The sequence below is a fragment of the Lynx rufus genome, unplaced genomic scaffold (assembly GCF_022079265.1).
Source record: "Lynx rufus isolate CCGP_SWC_20201006 ecotype Redwood Valley unplaced genomic scaffold, mLynRuf1.p SCAF_1, whole genome shotgun sequence".
Taxonomy (NCBI): Eukaryota; Metazoa; Chordata; class Mammalia; order Carnivora; family Felidae; genus Lynx; species Lynx rufus.
This window is the reverse complement of record NW_025814823.1, coordinates 132,408,295-132,431,523: the sequence shown is the minus strand read 5'-3', so window position 1 is coordinate 132,431,523 and position 23,229 is coordinate 132,408,295. Positions and strand designations below refer to the sequence as shown.

General features: G+C 33.4%; 1 protein-coding gene across 1 annotated transcript in view; it reads left to right on the top strand.

The window, feature by feature from the left end:
• Positions 1-23,229, top strand: part of ADAMTS6 (ADAM metallopeptidase with thrombospondin type 1 motif 6) — a 303,804-nt gene that overhangs the window by 224,063 nt on the left and 56,512 nt on the right. Inside the window, exons 14-19 of the mRNA XM_047087098.1 lie at positions 3,751-3,853; positions 11,429-11,562; positions 13,145-13,268; positions 13,810-13,890; positions 22,466-22,629; positions 23,055-23,193. Coding sequence (XP_046943054.1) covers positions 3,751-3,853; positions 11,429-11,562; positions 13,145-13,268; positions 13,810-13,890; positions 22,466-22,629; positions 23,055-23,193 — 745 coding nt within the window. The remainder of the gene's footprint in view (positions 1-3,750; positions 3,854-11,428; positions 11,563-13,144; positions 13,269-13,809; positions 13,891-22,465; positions 22,630-23,054; positions 23,194-23,229) is intronic.

Here is a 23,229-nt window from a genome sequence, read left to right as displayed (position 1 = left end):
ACGCAGAAGCCTGAGAAATGGAGTTTTCAGAGTTTGTTCCCCTGAAATACAGAACAGTGTAGAAGAAGGTGAGGAATGCATCTAAGAACACCCAGAGCCAAGACCAGAACAGCCGCTCATAGTTATTCAGTGCTACAGTATCTGTACACCAGGTACAGAGCTAAACAGTTTGTATGAGTCCTCACCTGGGAGGTAAATACTAGTATTATCCCCAGTTTATAGATGAGGCTTGCAAAATTAAGTACATTGCAGGTACATTGCTAAATACACCAAATTAGAATTCACTCCAGGTTGATCATACTCCAAAAGTTTGCTTTTAGTTCTCTTATAAATGAGCAAAAAGTAGTTTGGAGAAGAAAAGAAACTTGCTAGCTGAAATGACAGTTACTCCTGTTAAGTTTTTGTACATCTTAACAGAGCTACAACCTTATGCTGTTACTATAGCATTTAGAGTTCAAGGAAACCCCCACTTAGATGAGGGAGTGTCCTTACACCTTGAAACTATTACTAAGCAGCCTTTGTGTACCCAGTGTACTGGGTAAAAGGGATTATTAATTGTAACTACCTAAGAGTGTTGAGATAGTTTGAATAGGTAACACAGCTAGAGACCTCTGAATAGTGTGCCACAGAATGGGTACCTGCTAAATGCTCAGTAAATGCTAAGTAGCTGTTGTCATTGTTAATATTTTTATTATCGTGACTCTAGGAGTGGTTATCACAGAAAAAGAGTGTAAATTAGAAAGTTTATGAAATATTATCCAAATGCTTTATTAAACCCTTCTGTTGGACTTTTTACTTTGCCTGTATTTAGGAGATTCCTTACAACATAGTCAAGAATGGGGTGGTTTTCTTTTGTTTGTTTTTCTGTGAATGGCCCTCATGATGCCTTAGTTTGTTAATTCAGAACTTTTTCATGTGGTTTTCTATGAAATGTCGTCTCCTCTTATGATTTCATAAGTTCCTTTCACCTAGGATGGCCTTTCTCCAACTGTTCCCAACATATGACCTTCGCCTTCCTGTGCCCATGTCTTTACTTGGTTTCATTCTTTTTTTTTTATTTTTTTTATTTATTTTTTTAATTTTTTTTTCAACGTTTATTTTTTGGGGGACAGAGAGAGACAGAGCATGAACGCGGGAGGGGCAGAGAGAGAGGGAGACACAGAATCGGAAACAGGCTCCAGGCTCTGAGCCATCAGCCCAGAGCCCGACGCGGGGCTCGAACTCACGGACCGCAAGATCGTTACCTGGCTGAAGTCGGACGCTTAACCGACTGCGCCACCCAGGCGCCCCTTGGTTTCATTCTTAATAGTTCCCTCCGCCTAGAAATTTTTTCTCTCTCAGCCAGCTCAATTCCTATAATACTTTATAATATTATGAAGGATAATTATTGGCGCATCTGAGTGGCTCAGTCGACTGAGTGTCCAACTCATGATTTTGGCTCAGGTCATGATCCCAGGGTCGTGGGATTGAACCCTGCATTAGGCTCCACACCGAGCCACTCCCTCTGCCCTTCTCCCTCGCTCATTTGCACTCTCTCTAAAATAATAAAAAATAAAGTACATAACATTTTTTCTAACAAAGGATAATTATTTTTAATACTTTTATTATAATTATAATATACTTGAGATTTTCCTCCTCCACAAAAATTTCCCTAATTAATCACATGACACATGGATCTTTTACTTTTATTACAGCACTTATAGGTCACCTGTACCATGCTGTTGTATATTCACTGCCTGAGACAGTGCTATGTATCTGGTAGAATTTTTTTTTAAGGTTATTCATTTATTTTAAGAGAGAGGGAGAGAGTGCCCGCAAGGAGGCAGGCAGGGTCAGAGAGAGAGGGAGAGAGAGAATCCCAAGCAAACTCTGTACTGTCAGCATAGAGCCCAACATGGGGCTCAAACTCACAAACCGTGAGATCAGAACCTGAGCCAAAATCTAGCTGGTTGCTTAACTAAGCCACTCAGATGCCTGGGTAGCATTTGTATCTGGTTTCTCCAACTAGATTAAAAGCCATGCTTGAATGAATGTTTAGGTGGTTGGTGCTTTACAAATACTTAAGTATTATATGAAAACTTGTAGTTGGAGTTCAAAGTATTTGTATTATATATATAAAAAAAAATCAATGATGTTTGCTTAAAAATCAGTCTTGCTGCATGGCAAAGCCACTGACAACTTTAGTCCTTGTGTCAGATTCCCTGAAAGTAGATAGAATGGATTTTCTTTGAGCCAAACATAAGCACACCATGAAACAAAACACCCCGGAAGTGATGCACTAGGTAACCTATGGTAAACAATTATTTGCCATTTTTTAAAAGGCAAATAAGAAGGGTGATTGATAAGCACAATCATTAGGTTTGATATTGCAGTGTCATATTTTATTTATTTATTTTAAATGTTTATTTTTTTAAATTTATTTTGAGTGAGAGAGAGAGAGAGCACACAAGCATGGGAGGGGCAGCGAGAGAGAATCTTAAGCAGGCTCGTGGAGAGCCTGACGCAGGCTTTGATCCCATGAACCGCGTCATCATGACTTGAGCCAAAATGAAGAGTTGGATGCTTAACTGACTGAGCCATACAGGCGCCCCTGGCCTATTATTTTTATACATTCTTCAAGGGACCATTTACAACATACTGACCTCAGAAAACCTTATAAATGTAGAGATCCAAGGGAGGGTAGTAAAAATCTCAGAATGACCTCTGAGAGTTTAATCTACTCATCATTTATTCACAGTTAAGAATTTTATCTACTGACCTGTTTTGTTCTTCCATATGTGAGTGGGTTATTTTCTCCATATTTCAAAAGCAGTAACAGTTTTTTAGGTGCCACAACTGCATAACTCTAAAAGATAAGTCAAGTTAGGTCAGATTGCTCAAACACTGTGAGATGTTGTACTTTTAATTCTTTGTGAACTTAGAGATTGAATTTAGGGTGCCCTGTGGTATTTGGAATCTAGACCTAACTACATTGGCAAGGTTTTCCTTTTTAAAAAATTCAGGTAGAAGAAGCATTCCAAATGTTTAAAAACAAATAACCCTCTCTTCACCCTCTCAACATCCTTCTCTCTCCCTACCCAACATATGCACATGTTTTGAATCAATTTAGTATTTTACTTTCTGTGATGTTCAGAGATTAAATGTAAATCTTAATAAGTCCAAATTCCTTGAATTTGAAGGTGTTTAGACTTGAGGCATAGCATTTGCCCAGTTCATTCCACATCTTAAAATATGGTTTTTGTCAAGGCTAGACAGTAAACAGCTATAGTAGTGGGGATCCAAACCACAATTAATAGTACTGAATGTTGTCTTACAAACCTGCCTCTTGATTCCTTAAAATAAAGAGCTGGGAGTAGCTGTGGCAAATGGACCTCAAATAATGTTACCAACAGAGATTTTGTGTTTTAGTTTCTTCACATAGTTTTTGTGTGTGTTTATAAGGAGCTACCTGATGGATTGATTGTAAAGTAGACTATGACATGTATCTGAGTGTAAAGTTATACGGAAACTGTCTTAACGCTTAATTTTGTTTAAATTACTTCAGTTATTTCTTCTGTGGCTAAGATTACAATTCAGAATCTTCAGTCTGAATATTGGTTGTAAAACGGTAAAGCAAATACCAGAATTATAGCCATAGCATCAGGCAGTGAACTAATGTGATGAGTTAGGCAATTTTAATTGTAGGGACATTGTCCCTTAGTTTCGGTATTTTTCAACAATCATACCATTTATGATTTTATTTTATTTTAGCCATGTCCTTTGGGGGCCCGAGATTTTCGAGAGAAACAGTGTGCAGACTTTGACAATATGCCTTTCCGTGGAAAGTATTATAACTGGAAACCCTATACTGGAGGTAATGTATAATCTGGCAGAGCATTCATCATGCTTGAGAGCTTTGCAAATATGAAAGAATATATAAATACATACAAACACACACATACATTCATACACATACTAGTAAAAATTAGTGTTTGCAAATCAAAGCAGGAAAATGCTTACAGTACTATAAAGTTTCCTGTAATAAAGTTTATATGTTAGTAAAAATGATCAGAAATCGTTTTTTAAAACCTAATTCTATTTAACAGCGTTTTTAGAAACCTAATTCTATTCTATTCTATTCAAGTCCTGGAAAGGATATAAATCCAAATAATGTTTTTGAGTTCTTGAGACCTCCTTGGGATATATGGACATTACATTATAATCATTTATAATCATTGCATATTTAGAATTATCACCCTAAAAACAGATTATAACAATATAAACCAACTCAAAAGTGGCCAGGAAAATCTGTATTCTTTCTTGGCCAAAGGCCAAGGATCTTCCCCTAGATTATTGTTATTCTTTTTTTAGTGTTGGGAAACATTTTTACCCTTTAATTTGGCATGTATCAAACACAAATTATTTAGTAAACACAAGAAGTTTTCTTGTACTCTCAAAATATAAATTAAATTTTGTTAGAATTTTCTCTTGGAAGAATTGAATACCCTTTTAAAAAACTTCAATGTTTGTTTTTTATTCTAACATCTTACTTTGAAAATTTTCCAGTGGAGCAGTATTAGAAGAATTTTACAGTGACATCTTTATACCCACCACCAAGATTCTACCATTCACATTTTAATATACTTCCTTTATTACATGTCTAGTCATCTCTCTATCCATTAATCTATTTTATTTTTCAGATGAATTTCAAAGTAAGTTGTAGTCATTAATATACTTTCCTCTAAGTACTTCAACACGTATAGCATTAACCACAGTTCAATATTTTCTTTTTTTTGAGAGAGAGAAGATTATGTACAATGAAATGCACAAATCTTTTTTTTTTTTTTACATTTATTTTTTAGGTAGAGAGAGTGAGACAGAGTGTGAGCAAGGGAGGGGCAGAGAAGAGGGAGACACAGAATCTGTGGTAGGCTCCAGGCTCTGAGCTGTCAGCACACAGCCCAACACAGGGCCCCAACTCATGAACTACGAGATCATGACCTGAGCTGAAGTCAGATATTTAACAGGCTGAGTCACCCAGGCACCCCTTAAATGAACAAATCTTAACTGTACTCTCCTTGAGTTTTGACAATTGCATGCACCTATAAAACCCTACTGACATATAGAACATTACCATACCCCCAAGATTCTCATAGTCCTCATAGTCCTTCCCAGTCAATAGCTGCCTCTACCCATTTCCTCCAAGAGGCAAACCACAGTTCTGATATTTCTGAATCTATTACCATAGATTAGTTTTGTCAGTTCCAGAACTTCATATACGTGAAATCATGTCATATTTACTCTTTTGGGCAAGATTTCCTTAAGCCAAATGTTTTTGAGACCCATCCATGTTATTGCATGTATGAATAGTTTATTCCTTTTTATTGCTGAGCAGCATTGTATTGTAATAAACAGTTTGTTTTTCCTTTCTGCTATTGATGGCCACCTGAGTTGTTTCTAGTTTTCAGCTGTTCTGAATAAGCTGCTGTGAACATTTGTGTACAAGTCTTTTGTAAGCATATGTTTTCATTTCTCTTGGGTGAATACTTAGGAGTGGAATTGCTGGGCAATAGGGTAGGTGTGAGTTTAGTTTTAAAAGTAATTGCCAGATGTTTTTCCAAAATAATGTACCATATTATACTCCCACCAATAGGTATGTTTGTTCCACATCCTTGCCAACATTTGGTATTTTCAATCTTCTGGCGGGTAGAAAATAATGTCTCTATGCAGTTTTATTTTTTTTTTTTTTTTTTTTTTTTTTTTTTTTTTTTTTTTTAATTTTTTTTTTTTTTTTTTTTTATGAAGTTTATTGACAAATTGGTTTCCATACAACACCCAGTGCTCATCCCAAAAGGTGCCCTCCTCAATACCCATCACCCACCCGCCCCTCCCTCCCACCCCCCATCAACCCTCAGTTTGTCTCAGAGCCTAAATGTCCATCAACTGATGAATGGATAAAGAAATTGTGGTTTATATACACAATGGAATACTACGTGGCAATGAGAAAAAATGAAATATGGCCTTTTGTAGCAACGTGGATGGAACTGGAGAGTGTGATGCTAAGTGAAATAAGCCATACAGAGAAAGACAGATACCATATGGTTTCACTCTTATGTGGATCCTGAGAAACTCAACAGGAACCCATGGGGGAGGGGAAGGGAGAAAAAAAAAAAAAGACGTTAGAGTGGGAGAGAGCCAAAGCATAAGAGACTGTCTATGCAGTTTTAATTTGCACTTTCTGACCAATGATTATGTTACACACATTTTTTTGTGGACATTTTTATGTGCTTGTTGACCATTTATAAGTCTTTTGTAAAGTGTTCAAATCCTTTGCTTGTTTTTTTAATTGTTTTTTAAATCTTTTTATTCTTGAGTGGTAGTCATTTATCAGATGAATTTTATAAGTATTTTCTCCCATCTTTGGACCTTCCTGTTACTTTTTTTTAATGTTTCTTTTTTTTTTTTTTTTTTTGAGAGAGAGGGTGAGAAAGAGAGAGAGCTAACAGGAGAGTGGCAGAGAGAGAGGGGGACAGAGGATCTGAAGTGGGTTCCGTGCTGACAACAGAGAACCCAATGTGGTGCCTGAACTCACGAACTGTGAGATCATGACCTGAGCCCAAATCAGTTGCTTAACCGACTGAGCCATCCAGGTGCCCCTCTCCTATTATTTTTTAATGGTGTTTTGGATAAGTATAAGATTTTAATTTTGATGAATGCTAATTTTTCAATTTTGTTTCCTTTTATGGTTATTATGTTCAGTGTCCTATCTTAGAAATCTTTGCCTTTCTCAACTCAGGAAGATATTTTCTTATGTTTTCTTCTAAAAGCCACATGGTTTTGGTCTTTACATTTAGATCTACAGTCTAAAAATAATTTGGGTGTATGGTGTGTATTTGTAGTATGGACTCTATTTTGTTTCTCTGATCTATTTGTCAACAATAGAAATGCACGACAAAATGTGCACAAGGCACAAAGAAATGAAATGGCAGCAATACTATGCTAGTACCACACTGACCTAATTATTATAACTGCATAGTCTTGGACACAGGTAGTGTAAGTTCCTCCAACTTTGATCTTTTTTTCAAGAGTTCTTTGGGTATTCTGAATGCTTTGCATTTCTATATAAATTTTAGAATTATTATTCATTTTTATAGAAAAACATGCTAGGCTTATGATTGCTATCATGTTGAATCTATAGATCAATTGAGGGAGAACTGATAAGTTAACAATATTATTTTGACACATTGAGTATTGACTTCAACAATGAATTTATCAAAATGGTGTGTGTATATATATATCCATTTATTTTTATGTTTTCTTTAATTTCTCTCCGTTATGTTCTATAGCTTTAAGTGTTAGTTAAGAAGTGTTGCACTTCTTTTGTTAAACCTATTCCTGAGTAACTTATTGTTTTTGAACCTATTGTAAATAAAAGTTTAAAACATTTTTAATTATTTTCTCTAGTATATAACATTAAATAGATTTTTATATGTTAACTTTTTATTCTGTGACCTTTCTAAATTCCCTTCGTAGTTCTAAGAGTTGTCTTGTAGATTGTTTAGGATTTTCTTCATAAATAGTCATGTTATCTGGAAGTAGTGACTGTCTATAGTAATCTTTATACCTTTTAATTCATGTTCTTGCCTTAATTCACTGGATTGGCCCTTTAGTACAACTGGTACATGTATGATTATATGTGTTTTTCTTTATTCCATTAATATATGAATTGCTTGATAGATTTTATGTCAAACCAACGTTTTATCCCAGGATAAACCCCATGTGGTATTGATTTATTATCTTTTTATATGTTATCAGATATAATTTCTGATATTTTATTAAGGATGTTTGCATCTATGTTTATAAGGAATATTGATTTGTAAATTTTTTTTCTATCATGTCTTTGACAGGTTTGGGTATTAGAGCTACTCTGGTTTCCAGAACTAGAATCCCTATTTATTTTGAAAGAGTTTGTAGGATTGATATTATTTCTTCCTTAGAATATATTTCACTGGTAAAACCACTCAGGCTTGGTATTTTCTTTGTGAAAAAAAAAAATTACTACAAATTCAACTCCTTTAGTAGATAAATGGCTATTTAGATTTTTAAAAATTCTTATGTCTTAAAGGAATTTGTTACTTGCATATCCCATTTCTTGATAGAAAACTGATCATAACATTCTCTTACTATCCTGCTTAATATCTGTGGGCTCAGTAGTGATAAATGCTATTTCATTTCTGATACTGATAATATGTGTTTTCTCTCTTTTCTTTGTTCAATCTTGCTTGAGGTTTATCAATTTCTTTAATCTTTTCAAAGAATCAACTTTTGGCTTTAGTACTTTATTACTTTTTTTTATTAATTTTTGTTCTTATATTTATTATTTTTAAATTTTGGGTTCATTTTGCTTTTCTGCATTCCCAAAACCTGATTTAAAAAAATTTTTTTAAATGTTTATTTATTTCTGAGAGAGAGAGAAACAGACAGAGCGTGAGCGGGGGAGGGGCAGAGAGAAAGGGAGACACAGAATCTGAAACAGGCTCCAGGCTCTGAGCTGCCATCAGGGCTTGAACTCATAAGCTGTGAGATCATGACCTGAGCTGGAGTCAGATGCTTAACCGACTGAGCCACCCAGGTGCCCCCCGCAAAACCTGATTTTTAAAAAAATTTCCTTTAGTCCAGAATCTTTTCTTATTTACATTGTGATTTCTTGTTTGACCCATGAGTTATTTGAAGTATGTTATTTTTATTTCCGAATATTTGATATTTTCTAGATTTTTTTGGTTATTAATTTATAATATAATTCTATGATCAGAGAATACTCTGTATGATTTAAATATTTAAAATTAATTGAGATTTGTTTTATAGTACAGCTTATTGTTCATGTTGGTAATGTTTATCTATACTTGAAAAGGATTATTTTCTTCAGTTGTTGGATACACTGTTCCACAGATATCCATCACATCAAGCTGGTTGATAGTGCTGTTTAAATCTTTTAAATTTGTTCTGACTTCCTCTTTCAGTTACTGAGAGAAGTGTGTTAAAAATCTGCAACTGTTAAAAATATGACTTTGCTTCTTTTTCTGTAAGTTTTTCTTCATGTAATTCAAATTGCTTTTATTAGGTGCATATACAATTGGGATTCTTTCATCTTACTGTAGGAGGGAAAGAAGTGTCTGAAATAATTAACAGATTTAATAATTAGCATCTAGATAATGTAAGCTTAGTAAATTAACCCTAAATTCATAATAAGCTTTCACTGAAGGTAACTGGTAATGATGTGACCTTCCATTTGGAGAATCATCTTAAATCCCTTCTCGAAATAAATGCAGTATATCTTCTGAAAACTCACTGTAGCTTAGGAAGCTAAACACATCTTCAGTAATAAAAAAGGAAGAAATGTATTCTTATTATCATCATCACATAGTGTAATGGTCTAAGGAATACATCTTTGGCATTTATATGTCCTACATATCAAATACTAACTTACATAATTAAATAACATTAAAATTGAGAGAACTCATGTTCTCTTTTTCAAGACAGATACACAAAAAGCTGCCTTAAATTCCAAAGCAATATAATAAAAAATAGGAAAAGAACTATATTGGGTAGTAATGAAAAAAATCGCAGTAAAATTCATTAAAATTTAGAGTAATTTTATTAATGAGAATCTTACAAAAATAAACACCTTGATTATCAGCTCAGGAAGAAATTATTTTATTTATTACTTGTTATTTTTGTGCTCAGTACAGCAAAGGTATCATTACCCTAAGTCTAGTAATAACATTGCAATTATATAGAAGTTCTATAGCTTGTAGACATCAAAAATGGAAATAAACACAGAGTTAGGCCAGAGGTTGTCAACTGGCAGTTCAGGAACCAGATTTTACTTATATACATGTTTTAACCTCCACAGTATTTTTGAAAACTTTGAATGAATTACTAAGAAAAGTTTTTATTTTAAAAATCTAGGTTTTCAGATTCTCATGAAAAAAATAGAATTTCTGACAATATTGGGCTATCTTCTTGCATTATACAACAATCAACTTTAACAATGATCTCCTTTAATGAAATGTTCTCTCATTTACCATTGTCTCTACCACTCAGTTGTCTTGTCTCTTTTATTTCACATACTTTCACCCTGCAAAAACCTGGTTTCTACTTTCACTAAGACTAAGCATGTCATTTTTTCTTTCTGCCTTATTTTCTTTGCTAGAAGTAGTCTTCTTTATTTCAAAGAGAAATCTTATCAGCATAATTAGAATGAAGCCAAGTGTTTTAAATGAAGGTTCAACAAAAGTGTTTTTAAATCATAATTTCAATCAATAGATACATATTTTTATGTAGCTTTCTCATGCAGTATTTTGAATAAAATAAATTCATATATATTGCTACTTTTCCAATATACTATGGGATTATAATATTACTCTGCTTATTTTTTAAATTACTATTATTTATGCCCATTTTTCACATCAACCTTAAAAATACAAATTTCAGTGACAAAATGAAAATGATGACATTATTATATGCATTTATTCACAAAATTAAATTGGGTATTGTTTTATTTGTTCACGTTTAATGCTCCATGTAATATCTTTGATTTAGTAATAAGAATTATTCAAATCTAATGCTATAATTAACTTTACCTTTGATTTGCTTATCTCATAAAAATTTATCTCTATGCTAAAGCCACATTCGTTGAATATGGTATGTTTAAACCAGGTACAAATTCAGAGGTGTTTTTGTTTTTGTTTTTGTTTTCATTTTTGTTTTTGTTTTACAAGTACCATATCCCTGCTTCAAGTAGCAGGGTTTTGTATCAGCTGCAGTTAACAAGGGACATATGTTGTAGAAATTTCCATTTGTTACATGAAGTTATTGTGTCAAGCCTCCTCAAACTTTATTTTCTTAGTTTTTCTTTTAATGTTTATTTATTTATTTTGAGAGAATGAGCAGAGAAGGGGCAGAGAGAGGGAGAGAGAGAATCCTAAGCAGGTTCCACACTGTGAGCATAAAGACTGAAGTGGCACTCAGTCTCACAAAATTTGAGATTATGACCTGAGCTGAAAGCAAGAGTTGGATGCTTAACCAACTGAGCCACCCAGGCCCCCGTGTTTTCTTAGTTTTTAAAAAATCTTCCATTTCATCCATTTTTTTCAACATTTAGGTACCTTTACTATGATCCCTTTTGACCTAAAATATATTGTTAAATATATATTGGAAATACGTGAACATTTTAAATTTTGAAACTGCTCAATGGATCCTCTGTCAAGTTTCACAAGCAATGAAAATAAGTGTGAAATTTTAGCAAAGAAGGAAAGAAACCTACACATCTGTGTATATAGTGACAGCATTATGTCTGTATAAATTGTAAATTTACTGTGGTTAATATGGAATCACTGTTTCTTACAAGAACCACTCCATTTATTTCTCTTCTGCTGTATTTGTCCAGGTGGGGTAAAACCTTGCGCATTAAACTGCCTGGCTGAAGGTTACAACTTCTACACTGAACGTGCCCCTGCGGTGATTGATGGGACTCAGTGCAATGCGGACTCACTGGATATCTGTATCAACGGGGAATGCAAGGTTGCTCCAATTACGAATTTCACTCCTATTTGTTGGGGCTTTTGAGACTTTTGTCTTCTTTTCTCAGATATTAGCTCTTAATTAAAACTATGCTCAGTTTTAATAAAAGAGAGCTATATTTTAGAGAAAATCAGATTCCAATTAGGTTGACAGTACATATAGATAAAGGTAGAATAGCCTATTCATATTCAAACATCATGTAAATGTGATTTATTTTGATGTTCTAGTTACATGTATAGTGATTGCTAAAGTTCTGAATATATTTTGGACTTTAGTTTCTATTATTTTGCTCTGTTTACAAACAGACTGCAAAGATGATAGGAAGAGAGGGAACAAGGATGCAGCTCTTACTCATATGGCTACCATATGTTTTCACTGGAAGATTGTTTGATACATTTCATAGCGTATTTTTTTTCAAAGTGTGAAGTAGCTGTGTTCCTCCTACTTTGCCTCTTTTTGAAGCATTTTGAAACACAATGGTTTTCATTATAGAGTTAGTCTTTACCTTATTAAAGCATTTATTTGAGAGAATTATCAAGACTAGTTGAGAGTTATTGGACCAAATCTATGCTATTTTCCTAGACCTGTGTATAAATCTGATCATAATAAGAGAAGTCACAAATACCACTGTCCTCGTAACTTTTTTTCTTGTTTGTCTTTATTTTATTTTAAAGAGAAGCACAATTCTAAGTCTTAGAAATTGAGAAAGAAGAGATAAACACATGATCTGTTTTACTTTGTGTCACAATTTCTTACAAAAGTTTCTGTCCTTCTGGCTACTTGCATCCAAATATATCTGATGATCCTGTATGTGTGTGTGATTTCTGACAGTATTAATTTTTTTTTCAGAAAACAAAGACAAAAAGCACAGGTTTTATTCAGAGATCACATGCCTGTTATCAATGGCTATAGGTCATATATACAAATGCAAGTACCAAAATATGTACCAAAAATATATAAAAATCCACATTTCTGTGATTAAATGCAAAACTAAAAGGTAGAATTTCAGCTTCTAAAATCACATGCTTACATCTCCTTGTTTTTTATGACAATTTTAGTTAGCAAGTATAAACAGGTATTCATTTTTAAAGGTTTACCCAGGTTTGAATTCCACAACTAATCCTTGACACTAACAATTGGGTATCCAAAAGAGCCAGTGATTTAGAAAGGTCAAACCATAAAGCTCAGTCAAGACTCCTGCTGTTATTACCTTGTGTAGGACAATATGCCATTTTTCTTAATTCTTGCATTTCTTAATCGAAGGTATAAATAAGAGCCCATTGCCAACAAACTATAAAATATTTCAAGATTTGGAGCATGCTATCTATAAATGAAAAAGAAATCTAGGCTAGAAATATAGACATACATTCCTGGGGAATCAAAAAATTTTTTTCTTTAAACTTACATGTTGCAAAATGTTAGCTAAGAACTTGCTCGAGGGTGAAGGAAAAAGTGGAAAGAGGAAAATATTTCCTGTTTTGATTTCCTTTACTGGAAAAACAAATCAGTTATATTTATTTGGTTAGTTATGGTTCCAAGAAATCCTCTTCATGACATACTGAATATTCTTCTCTGTTTTCAGCATGTAGGTTGTGATAATATTTTGGGATCCGATGCTAGGGAAGATAGATGTCGAGTCTGTGGAGGGGATGGAAGCACATGTGATGCCATTGAAGGGTTCTTCAATGATTCGTTGCCCAGAGGAGGTGAGTGTGTAGAGAGAACTCTTCCTCACACCTCTGATGTACTGGGAATAGCCAAAACACTTGAATTCTTCCCCACTGCCTTCTTTTTAAATTTTTTGTTTAGGCAGACAATGTTTTTTCCCCCAAATTGCTTTCAGTCTCTTAAGTATCAATTATAGATTCATGTAAGATATTTTAAGGAAATATTATTCCCTTTCTACTTGACTTCATTTAGCCATGTTTTCCTAAGATGGAAATTCCCACAGAGCATTGATGGGAGGGCTATGTGTTGAGGAAAAAAAAAAAAAACAAAAACAAAACATGAGCCAATATGATACATCTTGGGGCTTTAAAGATTATCTTGAGATATTTTAGATAAAAAGAAAAATAGATGTGTTCATGAACCCAAAGGGGAATTTTCCCATATTTTGTAATTTTATAAAGTGTCAATCAAGTAAAGATTTGAAGAACAAGGAAACTTATTACTAAATGGTTACTAAACACTCATTTTCTGACCAAGGCTGCACGTGCTGCTTATTACTGCCTATCTTCTATGTTCCAGGCTATATGGAGGTAGTGCAGATACCAAGAGGCTCTGTTCATATTGAAGTCAGAGAAGTTGCCATGTCAAAGAACTACATTGGTAAGTAGCCTATATTGCTAGAATTTTTAAATTACTGAGGAAAAGCAGCACAGTATCCTGCTGTGAAAAGACATATTGCTTGAGTAGAACACTTTCATGCTAAAATGAAGGAAGTTTCAAGTTTTATAAGACCACACATAAGAGCTAAACAAAAAAATTAGGAATTTATAGCTCTTCACTGGGTTGGCTATTTGATTTTTAAAAATCTGTTTCATTGAGGTATTTATATATGATAAAATGCATTTATTATTTTTTATAAGTGTACATTTTGAAGGGTACTGGTAAATGTATACATGTAAATTATAGATATGCAAATAAATATATAGGTAATTGAAGTATTTATATATGATAAAATGCATTTATTATTTTTTATAAGTGTACATTTTGAAGGGTACTGGTAAATGTATACAGATAAATTATAGACATGTAAATAAATATATAGGTAATAATAGAATTATTCATATGAATTATTAATATACATATGTTAATATGTAGTTTATTTTTATTTATTCTGGAATTTCACATGAATGGGATCATAAAGTCTATATACTCTCATGTCTGGTATTTTTCACCCACGATAATGTTTTTGAGATTCATCTATATTTTTGAGTAATAAGTTGAGTGTATCTGAAGTTTATTCTTTTTTTTTTTTTTTTTTTTTTGCTAAATAACATTTCTTTGTGGGGACATACCATAATTTGTTTATGTACTCACTTATTGGATAATTGGGTCATTTCCAGTCTTTGACTCTTATGAATAAAGCTTCTTTGAACAGTTATAGGTAAACATTGTGTAGACATATATTTTCATTTCTTCTGGATAAAAACCTAGGAGTAAAATGGCCTGCTCCTATGATAAGTACACCTTTAACTTTATAAGAAATTACTAAACTATTTTCCAAAGTGGTTGTTATCACTTATATTCCCCCAAATGATATAGAAGAGTCTGGTTGCTCTACATTCTTGTCAATACTTGATATTGGCGGCCTTTTAGGGGCGCCTGGGTGGCTCAGTCAGTTGAGCGTCTGACCGGCTCAGGTCATGATCTCACGGTCCGTGAGTTCGAGCCCTGCGTCAGGCTCTGTGCTGACAGCTCAGAGCCTGGAGCCTGCTTCAGATTCTGTGTCTCCCTCTCTCTCTGACCCTCTCCCATTCATGCTCTGTCTCTCTCTGTCTCAAAAATAAATAAACATTAAAAAAAATTAAAAATAAAATAAAATAAAATAAAATGTATCCTTGGAAATATCTTTTTTGTGGAGTGTCTCAACAAATATTTTGCCTACTTTACATTTTTTTCTTTTAATCAAATTATAAGGATCCTTCGTATATTCTAGATACAAACCTTTGTTCAACTATATGTTTTATGACTACTTTTTCCTAGGCAGTGGCTTATTTATTCCTGTTTAATGGGTATTTCAATTTTCATGAAATTTAATTTATTAATTTGTTCATGGATTATGCTTTTGTGTCCTACCTTACAAATTTTGCCACCCTCAAGGTTGCAAATATTGTCTTCAATGTCTCTTCAAGAAATTATAGTTTTAGCTCTTATGTTTAGATATATGGCCCATTTTGAATTCTTATATAAGATATAAAGTAAGTGTTCAATTTTTTTCATATGGATATTCAATTACTATAGATAGCGCCATTTGTTGAAAAGACCATCATTTCCCCTATTGAATTACCTTGACACTTCTGTTAAAGATCAATTGAACATGAATGTATGCTATTTCTGTTCCCTCCCATTGATATATCTGTCTGTGTCTATCCTTTCTTTTTAAATTTTTTATAGCACGCAAACCAAGATGGGTTTTTACTTACTTACTTACTTATTTATTTCGAGAGCACATGAGTGGGGGAGGGGCAGAGAGAGAGAGAGAGAGAGAGAGAGAGAGAGAGAGAATCCCAGGCAGGTTCCATGCTCAGCACGGGGCTTGATCCCATGACTCTGGGATCATGACCTGAGCCCAAACCAAGAGTCAGACACTTAACTGACTGACCCACCCAGGCATCCCTGTGGGTGTCTATCCTTAATGGAGATTTCCAGTAGAATTTGAAAATTAGGAGCATTAGGTTCTCAAATTTGTTGTTCTTTCTCAAAATAATTCTTGCTTATCTAGGTCCTTTACATTTATGCATGCATTTTAGAATTAATTTGTCAATTTCTACAAAAAGAGATTACATAGAATGTGTAGATCAATTGGGGGAGAATTGACATCTTAAAGATATTTTCCAGTACATGGAAAGATTTATCTGCATATTTATTTAAATCTTTATATTTGTTCACCAGTGTTTATTTCTCAGTGTACGGGTCTTGCACCCATTTTTTTTCTTAAATCTACCACTAAATATTTCATGCTTCCTGATATAATAAATAGTATTTATATCATGAACAAATGTGGAACTTTGTCAAATGCTTTTTCTCTATCTCTTGAGTTAATTGTATGCTTTTTATTGTAGTGTCTCTTTTTCTTGATCATGCTAATGAGGGGTTTGTTAATTTTATTGATCTTTTCAAAGAACAAGCTGTTGATTTAAATAATTTTTTCTATTATTTCTCCATTTTTCATTACATTGATTCCCACTGTTGTCTTTATTGTTTCCTGTTTTTGGTATTCACTTTGTGTTTGTTATTTTTTAGCTTCTCAAGATAGATTATTGGTTTAAAATTTTTTTCTACTCTAAAATAAGCATTTTGCACTATAAATTTACCACTAAGTGCTGCTTTAACTTTACCCCATATATTTTGATACATTGTATATTCATTATCACTCAGTTTAAAATTTTTTATTTACATTGTGGTTCATGCTTAGAAGATATTATTTAATTTCTAAATATTTGAGGATTCCCCAGATCTTTTTTGTTACTGATTTCTAGTTTAATTCTCATATGGAGAGAGAATATACTTTGTACGATTTTCATTCTTTTGTTGAAATTTGTTTTATGGCCCAGCATATGGTCTATCATAGTAAATGTTCTGTGTGCACTTGAGAAGAATATATATTCCAGTGTTATCGGGTTTAGCATTCCATAAATGTCAGTTAGATTAAATCAGTTAATAGTTTTGTTGAAGTTTTCTATATTCTTACTTATTTTCTCCCTTGTTTAAGCAGTTATAGAATCATGTTGAAATCTCTTGAAAGAACTGTGAGTTTGCTTATTTCTCAATTTGTAAGACTTTGTGTCATTTATTTTGCAACTTTGTTATTAGGTGTATAGACATTTAAGATTATTATATCTTCTTGATATATTGAGCATTTTATTATTATCAAATGTTCCTCTTTATCCCTGATAATAATCTATTACCCAAAGTCTATTTGTCTGATAATAATATAGCCATCCAGATTTCACCCAAATTAGTGTTTGCATGGCAAATCTTTTTCCATCCATTCATTTTTCACATGTAGATGTTTCTGAATTTAAAATGTTTCTTGTAGGGGCACCTGAGTGGCTCAGTAGGTTAAGCATTCAACTTTGGCTCAGGTCATGATCTCTCAGTTCATGAGTTCAAGCCCTGTATTGGGCTCTATCAGTGTAGAGGGATTCTCTCTCTCCTTCTCTCTCTCTGCCCCTCCCCCACTTGTGTGCACGTGCTCTCCCTCTCTCTCTCTCTCTCAAAATAGAAAACAAAACTTTGAAGAAATGTTTCTTGTAGACCACATGTGGTTGATTTTTATTTTTTTTATTGTGTCTAACAATCTTTGCTTTTTTAATTGCAGTTTCTAGATTGGAGGCATGGTGGTTGACCAATTTTCTGTAAAAGGCCAGATAATAAATATTTTCAGCTTTATATGACATGCAGTCTTTCTCAGCTATTTACTTCTATTGTAGTGTGAAAGCTGACACAGGTAATACATTAATGAAGGAGTGTGGCCGTGATCCAATAAAGCTTTCTTTACAAAACAGGTGGTGGGTCATACTTTGCCAACCCCTTGTCTGGATCATTTATATTTAATGTAATTATCAATATCATCCAGTTTAAGTCTACCATCTTGCTATTTTTCTATTTGTTTTATGTATTTTTATCCCAATTATTGTTCTTATTTGTCTTTTAGGTTAAGCACGTGTTTTATACCATTCCATTTGATCTGTACCAGTGGTTTATTAGTTATATAGTTTGTTTTATTTAATGGTTATGCTACCATGTAAAAAATTCATCTTTATCACAGTACACCTTCAAATAATGTTACACCATTTTTGTATAATGCAAGACCCTTACAATAGTTTATACCCATTGTCTCCTTCCATCCTTTGTCTTATTTTTTGAATACATTGTATTTCTCTATATGTTATAAACTGCATAATACATTGTCATTATTTTAGTTTTAAAGAGCCAATTACTTTTTTTTAATTTAAAAACAAGAAAAATTATTTTCTATTTACCTACATAATTACCTTGTCTGGCATGGTTCCTTTCTTTCTATAGATTTGAGCATCGGTCTAAATATATCTTCTAGTTTCTTGTTACTATATTTGTTTTCCTTTAAAATCCTTGAGTATATTATAATAGCTGTTTGAAAGTCATTGCTAATTCCATAATTTCTGTCATTTGGGGTCTATTTCTTTTACTTAGCTTTTTCCTTGGTTTGGGCCATATTTTCCTGCTTCTTTCCATTTGTAGTAATTTTTTATTGGATGTTGTACATTATGAATTTTTTTTGAGAGTCTGGATTTTGTTTTCTTCCTTTAAATAGTGTTAAATAACTTGTAGATGAGCTAATCTTTTGAGACTTGTTTTTGAGCTTTGTATGGGTAAGTGCAGAGGATCTTTTATTCTTGAGTTTGCTCAGCCCTACTAAAAAAAGGCATGAATTTTCTTGGGTCTCTCCTGAATGTCTTAGTGGTTAAAACTGTGAATTCTTGCTCTGGACATTTTTTTGCTTATAGTTCCCTAGTGGGATTTTTTTTTTTTTTTTTTTTTTTTTTTGTTCTGGCTTTGTGGAATTTTCTCCTATGCATATGTAGATTGCTCTTCAGAAACAGATTCCCTCTTTCTGCTCTAGATCCCTGGTCCTGCAAATTCCAACTCTCTTGGCCTTCCCAATTTCTGATATCTCTGTTCTAGCTCAGTGAGACAACCATGGTTTGCTTGGGTTCTTCCATTCTACACTGACAGAAAGTACCTCTACCACTCACCTTGTTTGTCTTCTTACCTGTGTCACAGTCCTGGGCAACATCTTAAGAACAGCTGATTCATATGTTTTGTGAGTTTTCCGGTTGTTTATGTTTGGATGGCAAGTCCAGTACCAGTTATCTCAACATGGGAAGAAGTGGAATTCTATTTATTTGATGTTTGATCCTTTAAGACAGATTTAAACTCTTCAGGAACCCCTGGTGAAAACTGGATGGATTCTCATTCCCCTGGAAATATCACCTTTGACTTAAATCTTTGAAAACTAAGACTATATCTAGAATGCTTCTTTAGATAGAACACTAGTATTATCTGGCCATTCCTTTATTTAAGAAAAAGTCTTTATTTTTATACTATAATTTTGGATTATTTTCCATGTTGATAAAACTCAAAAATAAGATTTCTAACATCAAATTTTTCCCTTTAATAATGATCTGTCATAATGCCACATCTCTTATTCAGTAAATTCTTACTCAGTTCTTAAATGCTTGGTATTTTTCTGGACTATAGAATACTACCAGCAAAAGCAAGTTAGGATCCATTCATTAACTAGTTGAGAAAAAGGGAAATGAGAGCTAAAATTGAAGGAGAATTCAAAGATTCTGGCAGTAGGGGGGTTGTTTTTATTTTTATTTTTACTGCTTCATATTATACAGTCTCAGATATCTTATATAGTCTAAGTAAAATTGATGTGTTAAATGAGAGAAAAACTACTAGAAGAATCAAAAATAAAAATGTCAAAGTACAAGAAAAATTTAAGACTAAATAATTCTTTAAATTGGTTTGTGTGTTCCTATCTCATAAGATCAATTTATTTTCAACAATTAAATGAATTTTCACAACATATATGAAGTCAAGAAAGTACAAGTAATTTGCCAGGCAGATAGGGTTGGAGGAATGGAAATAGTCTATAATATTAAAGACACATGGCAGAGGTCCAGAGACTCAGAGGCTCTGTGCACCAGGACCCTTTTAGTTCCTTTTGGCCTGTTGGTTCATCTGGCCTGATAAAGTTTTTGAAGAAGCTAGCATGCTAACAAAAAATTAAGCTGTCATGTTTGTCATTGTCAAATTGTGTAATCATTATCAAAATTATCATCTTATTTATTTATAGGAGTTTTTGTATAGTAGAGCTAATGACCCTTTTTCCAATCACGTATTTTTTAACTTTTTAATTCATCATTTTTCTATAGAGGTTTAAAAAATTATGCATGCATATTTATTAAACATTCTTTATAGTTTCTGAGGTTTTTGTCATGCTTGAAAAGCTTTTATACCCCAATGTTATTTTTTTAAGTTCTCCCACACTTTCTTTCTAGTATTTTATTATTTAACTGTGTTTACATTTAAATACTTACCCATCTGGCATTTATTTTTCTCTCATTTTTTCATTGTTTTTATTGAAGTGAAATTCATATAAGAATGTAATCATTTTCAAGTGAACAATTTAATGGCATTTAGTACATTCCAAAACATTTTTGTCGCGTCGAAAGGAACCCTGTGTGTCCATCAAGCAATTACTCTCCACTCCTCAGCCCCTGGCAACCACCAGTCTGCTTTCTGTCTCTATGGATTTACCTGTTCTGGATATTGCATAACAATGGAAGCATATAGTATATGACTTTTTCTGCCTAGCCTCTTCGGTTTAGCATAATATTTTTGATAAATATTTTGAAAGATCTTCCATTTAGCATAATATTGAAGCATGTGTCAATACTTCATTCCTTTTTATGGCTGAATAGTATTCCACTGTATTATATATGCCACAATTGGTGGGTATTTGAGTTGTTTCCACATTTGGCTATTGGAAATAGTACTACTATGCACATGTATATACAAATATTTGTTTGGGTATATGTTTTCATTTCTTTTGGCTGCATACCTAAGAGTGGATTGTGGTATTTATTTGCATGTAAAGAATGAGATATAAATTCAGCAATTCCTTTTTTTCTCCCAAAAGGTTAGTCTTTTGTTCAGTCCCATTTCTTATTATCTTTCCTTTACTAATTTCCCTAATTAATGTTTCTTTTGTCATATCATGTCTATTAATGTTTCCTTTGTCATATACTAATTCCCATATGTACTTGGGTTTATTTCTTTTTTTTTAATGTTTCTTTTTTTTATGTCTTTTTATTTATTTATTTATTTTAATTTACATCCAAGTTAATTAGCATATAGTGCTAATTAGCATATAGTGCATGATTTCAGGAGTAGATTCCTTAATGCCTCTTACCCAGTTAGCCCATCCCCCTTCCCACAACCTCTCCAGTAACCCTCTGTTTGTTCTCCATATTTAAGAGTCTCTTGTGTTTTGTCCCTCTCCCTGTTTTTATATTATTTTTGCTTCTCTTCCTTTGTGTTCATCTGTTCTGTGTCTTAAAGTCCTCATATGAATGAAGTCATATGATATTTGTCTTTCTCTCTGACTAATTTAGCTTAGCATAATACCCTCTAGTTCCATCCATGTAGTTGCAAATGGCAAGATTTCATTCTTTTTGATTGCCGACTAATACTCCATTGTATATATATACCACACTGTCTTTATCCATTCATCCATCGATGGACATTTGGGTTCTTTCCATACTTAAGCTATTGTCAATAGTGCTGCTATAAACATTGGTGTGCATGTGCCCCTCTGAAACAGCATACCTGTATCCCTTGGATACATACCTAGTAGTGCAATTGCTGGGTCATAGGGTAGTTCTATTTTTACTTTTTTGAGGAACCTCCATACTGTTTTCCAGAGTGGCTGTACCAGTTTGCATTCACTTTGGTTTATTTATTAACTGTTTGTTTGGCTCCTTGTTCTATCTGTCTGTGTGACAATACCACAAGTTCTCTTTACCTCATATTCACATAATTATCATTTTAAGTTTTAGACAAGAAAGTCTACTTCCTACTCTTACTCTCATCCCCAATTATTCCTTTTGTTATATTTTCTCTTGCTAGTTCCATGTGTTTATTCCAGGTAAACTTTTCCTTTCTTTTCATTGATGACATTATAAATGTCATTAATACCTTCTTGGCATTCACATGGAAAATTATCATGTTAATTTGTACTTAAGAAAATGGTCAAGGGGCACCTGGGTGGCTCAGTGGATTAAGCGTCCAACTTCAGCTCAGGTCATGATCTCATGGTTTGTGAGTTCAAGCTCCACATCAGGCTCTCTGATGTCAGCTAGGATCCCACTTCAGATCCTCTGTCCCACTCTCTCCCTGCCCCTCCCCTACTCGTTCTCTCTCTCAAAAATAAAGATAAAAAGAAAGAAAGAAAGAAAGAAAGAAAGAAAGAAAGAAAGAAAGAAAGAGAAAGAAAGAAAATGGTCAAGAATCCCATCTCTAAAATGGAAATGGCTATTCATTGTACACTCCAGTGCAGTTAATAAGGGGCACTGTGGTAAATGAGGTTTCACATTTTTAGGTAGACTGTTATTTTTTTTTTTAGCTTTGAAATCTGAAGGAGATGATTACTATATTAATGGCGCCTGGACTATTGACTGGCCTAGGAAGTTTGATGTTGCTGGGACAGCTTTTCACTACAAGAGACCAACTGATGAACCAGAATCCTTGGAAGCTCTAGGTCCCACCTCGGAAAATCTCATTGTCATGGTAAATGTGTCTTTGCCTCTTAATTTCTACTATTTGTTATTTGCCCTGTGAGATACAGAGGAGCAGGCTTTATTATCTCTGTTTTACAGGTGGTGAAATTAAGGTTAATAAAGATAAAATGGTTTGCCTAAGGATATAAAATTTGTGTAAGGTTAGGCCATATTGCTCTTTCCATATGACTATTTTCTCAGTGCCTGCTTGAATAATATTTTTATAACCAAACAAAGCAGATGAGGGAAATGTCTCTAAATTACCCATGAAAATGGGGGGAGAAAAATCCAATATAAGTGCATGTGTTCTAAAAGTTATCTTAAATTTCCTATGAGACTTACTTTATGACATTTTCTTCTTCGAAAGAAATGATAAATATCTGAATGAAGCCTCATTGTATTTTAACTATCTTCACCAGTTGTTTTCAATGGCAGGTTCTGCTTCAGGAACAAAATTTGGGAATTAGGTATAAGTTCAATGTTCCCATCACTCGGACTGGCAGTGGAGACAATGAAGTTGGCTTTACATGGAATCATCAGCCTTGGTCAGAATGCTCAGCTACTTGTGCTGGAGGTAAGACACCCACTAGGCAGCCCACCCAGAGGGCAG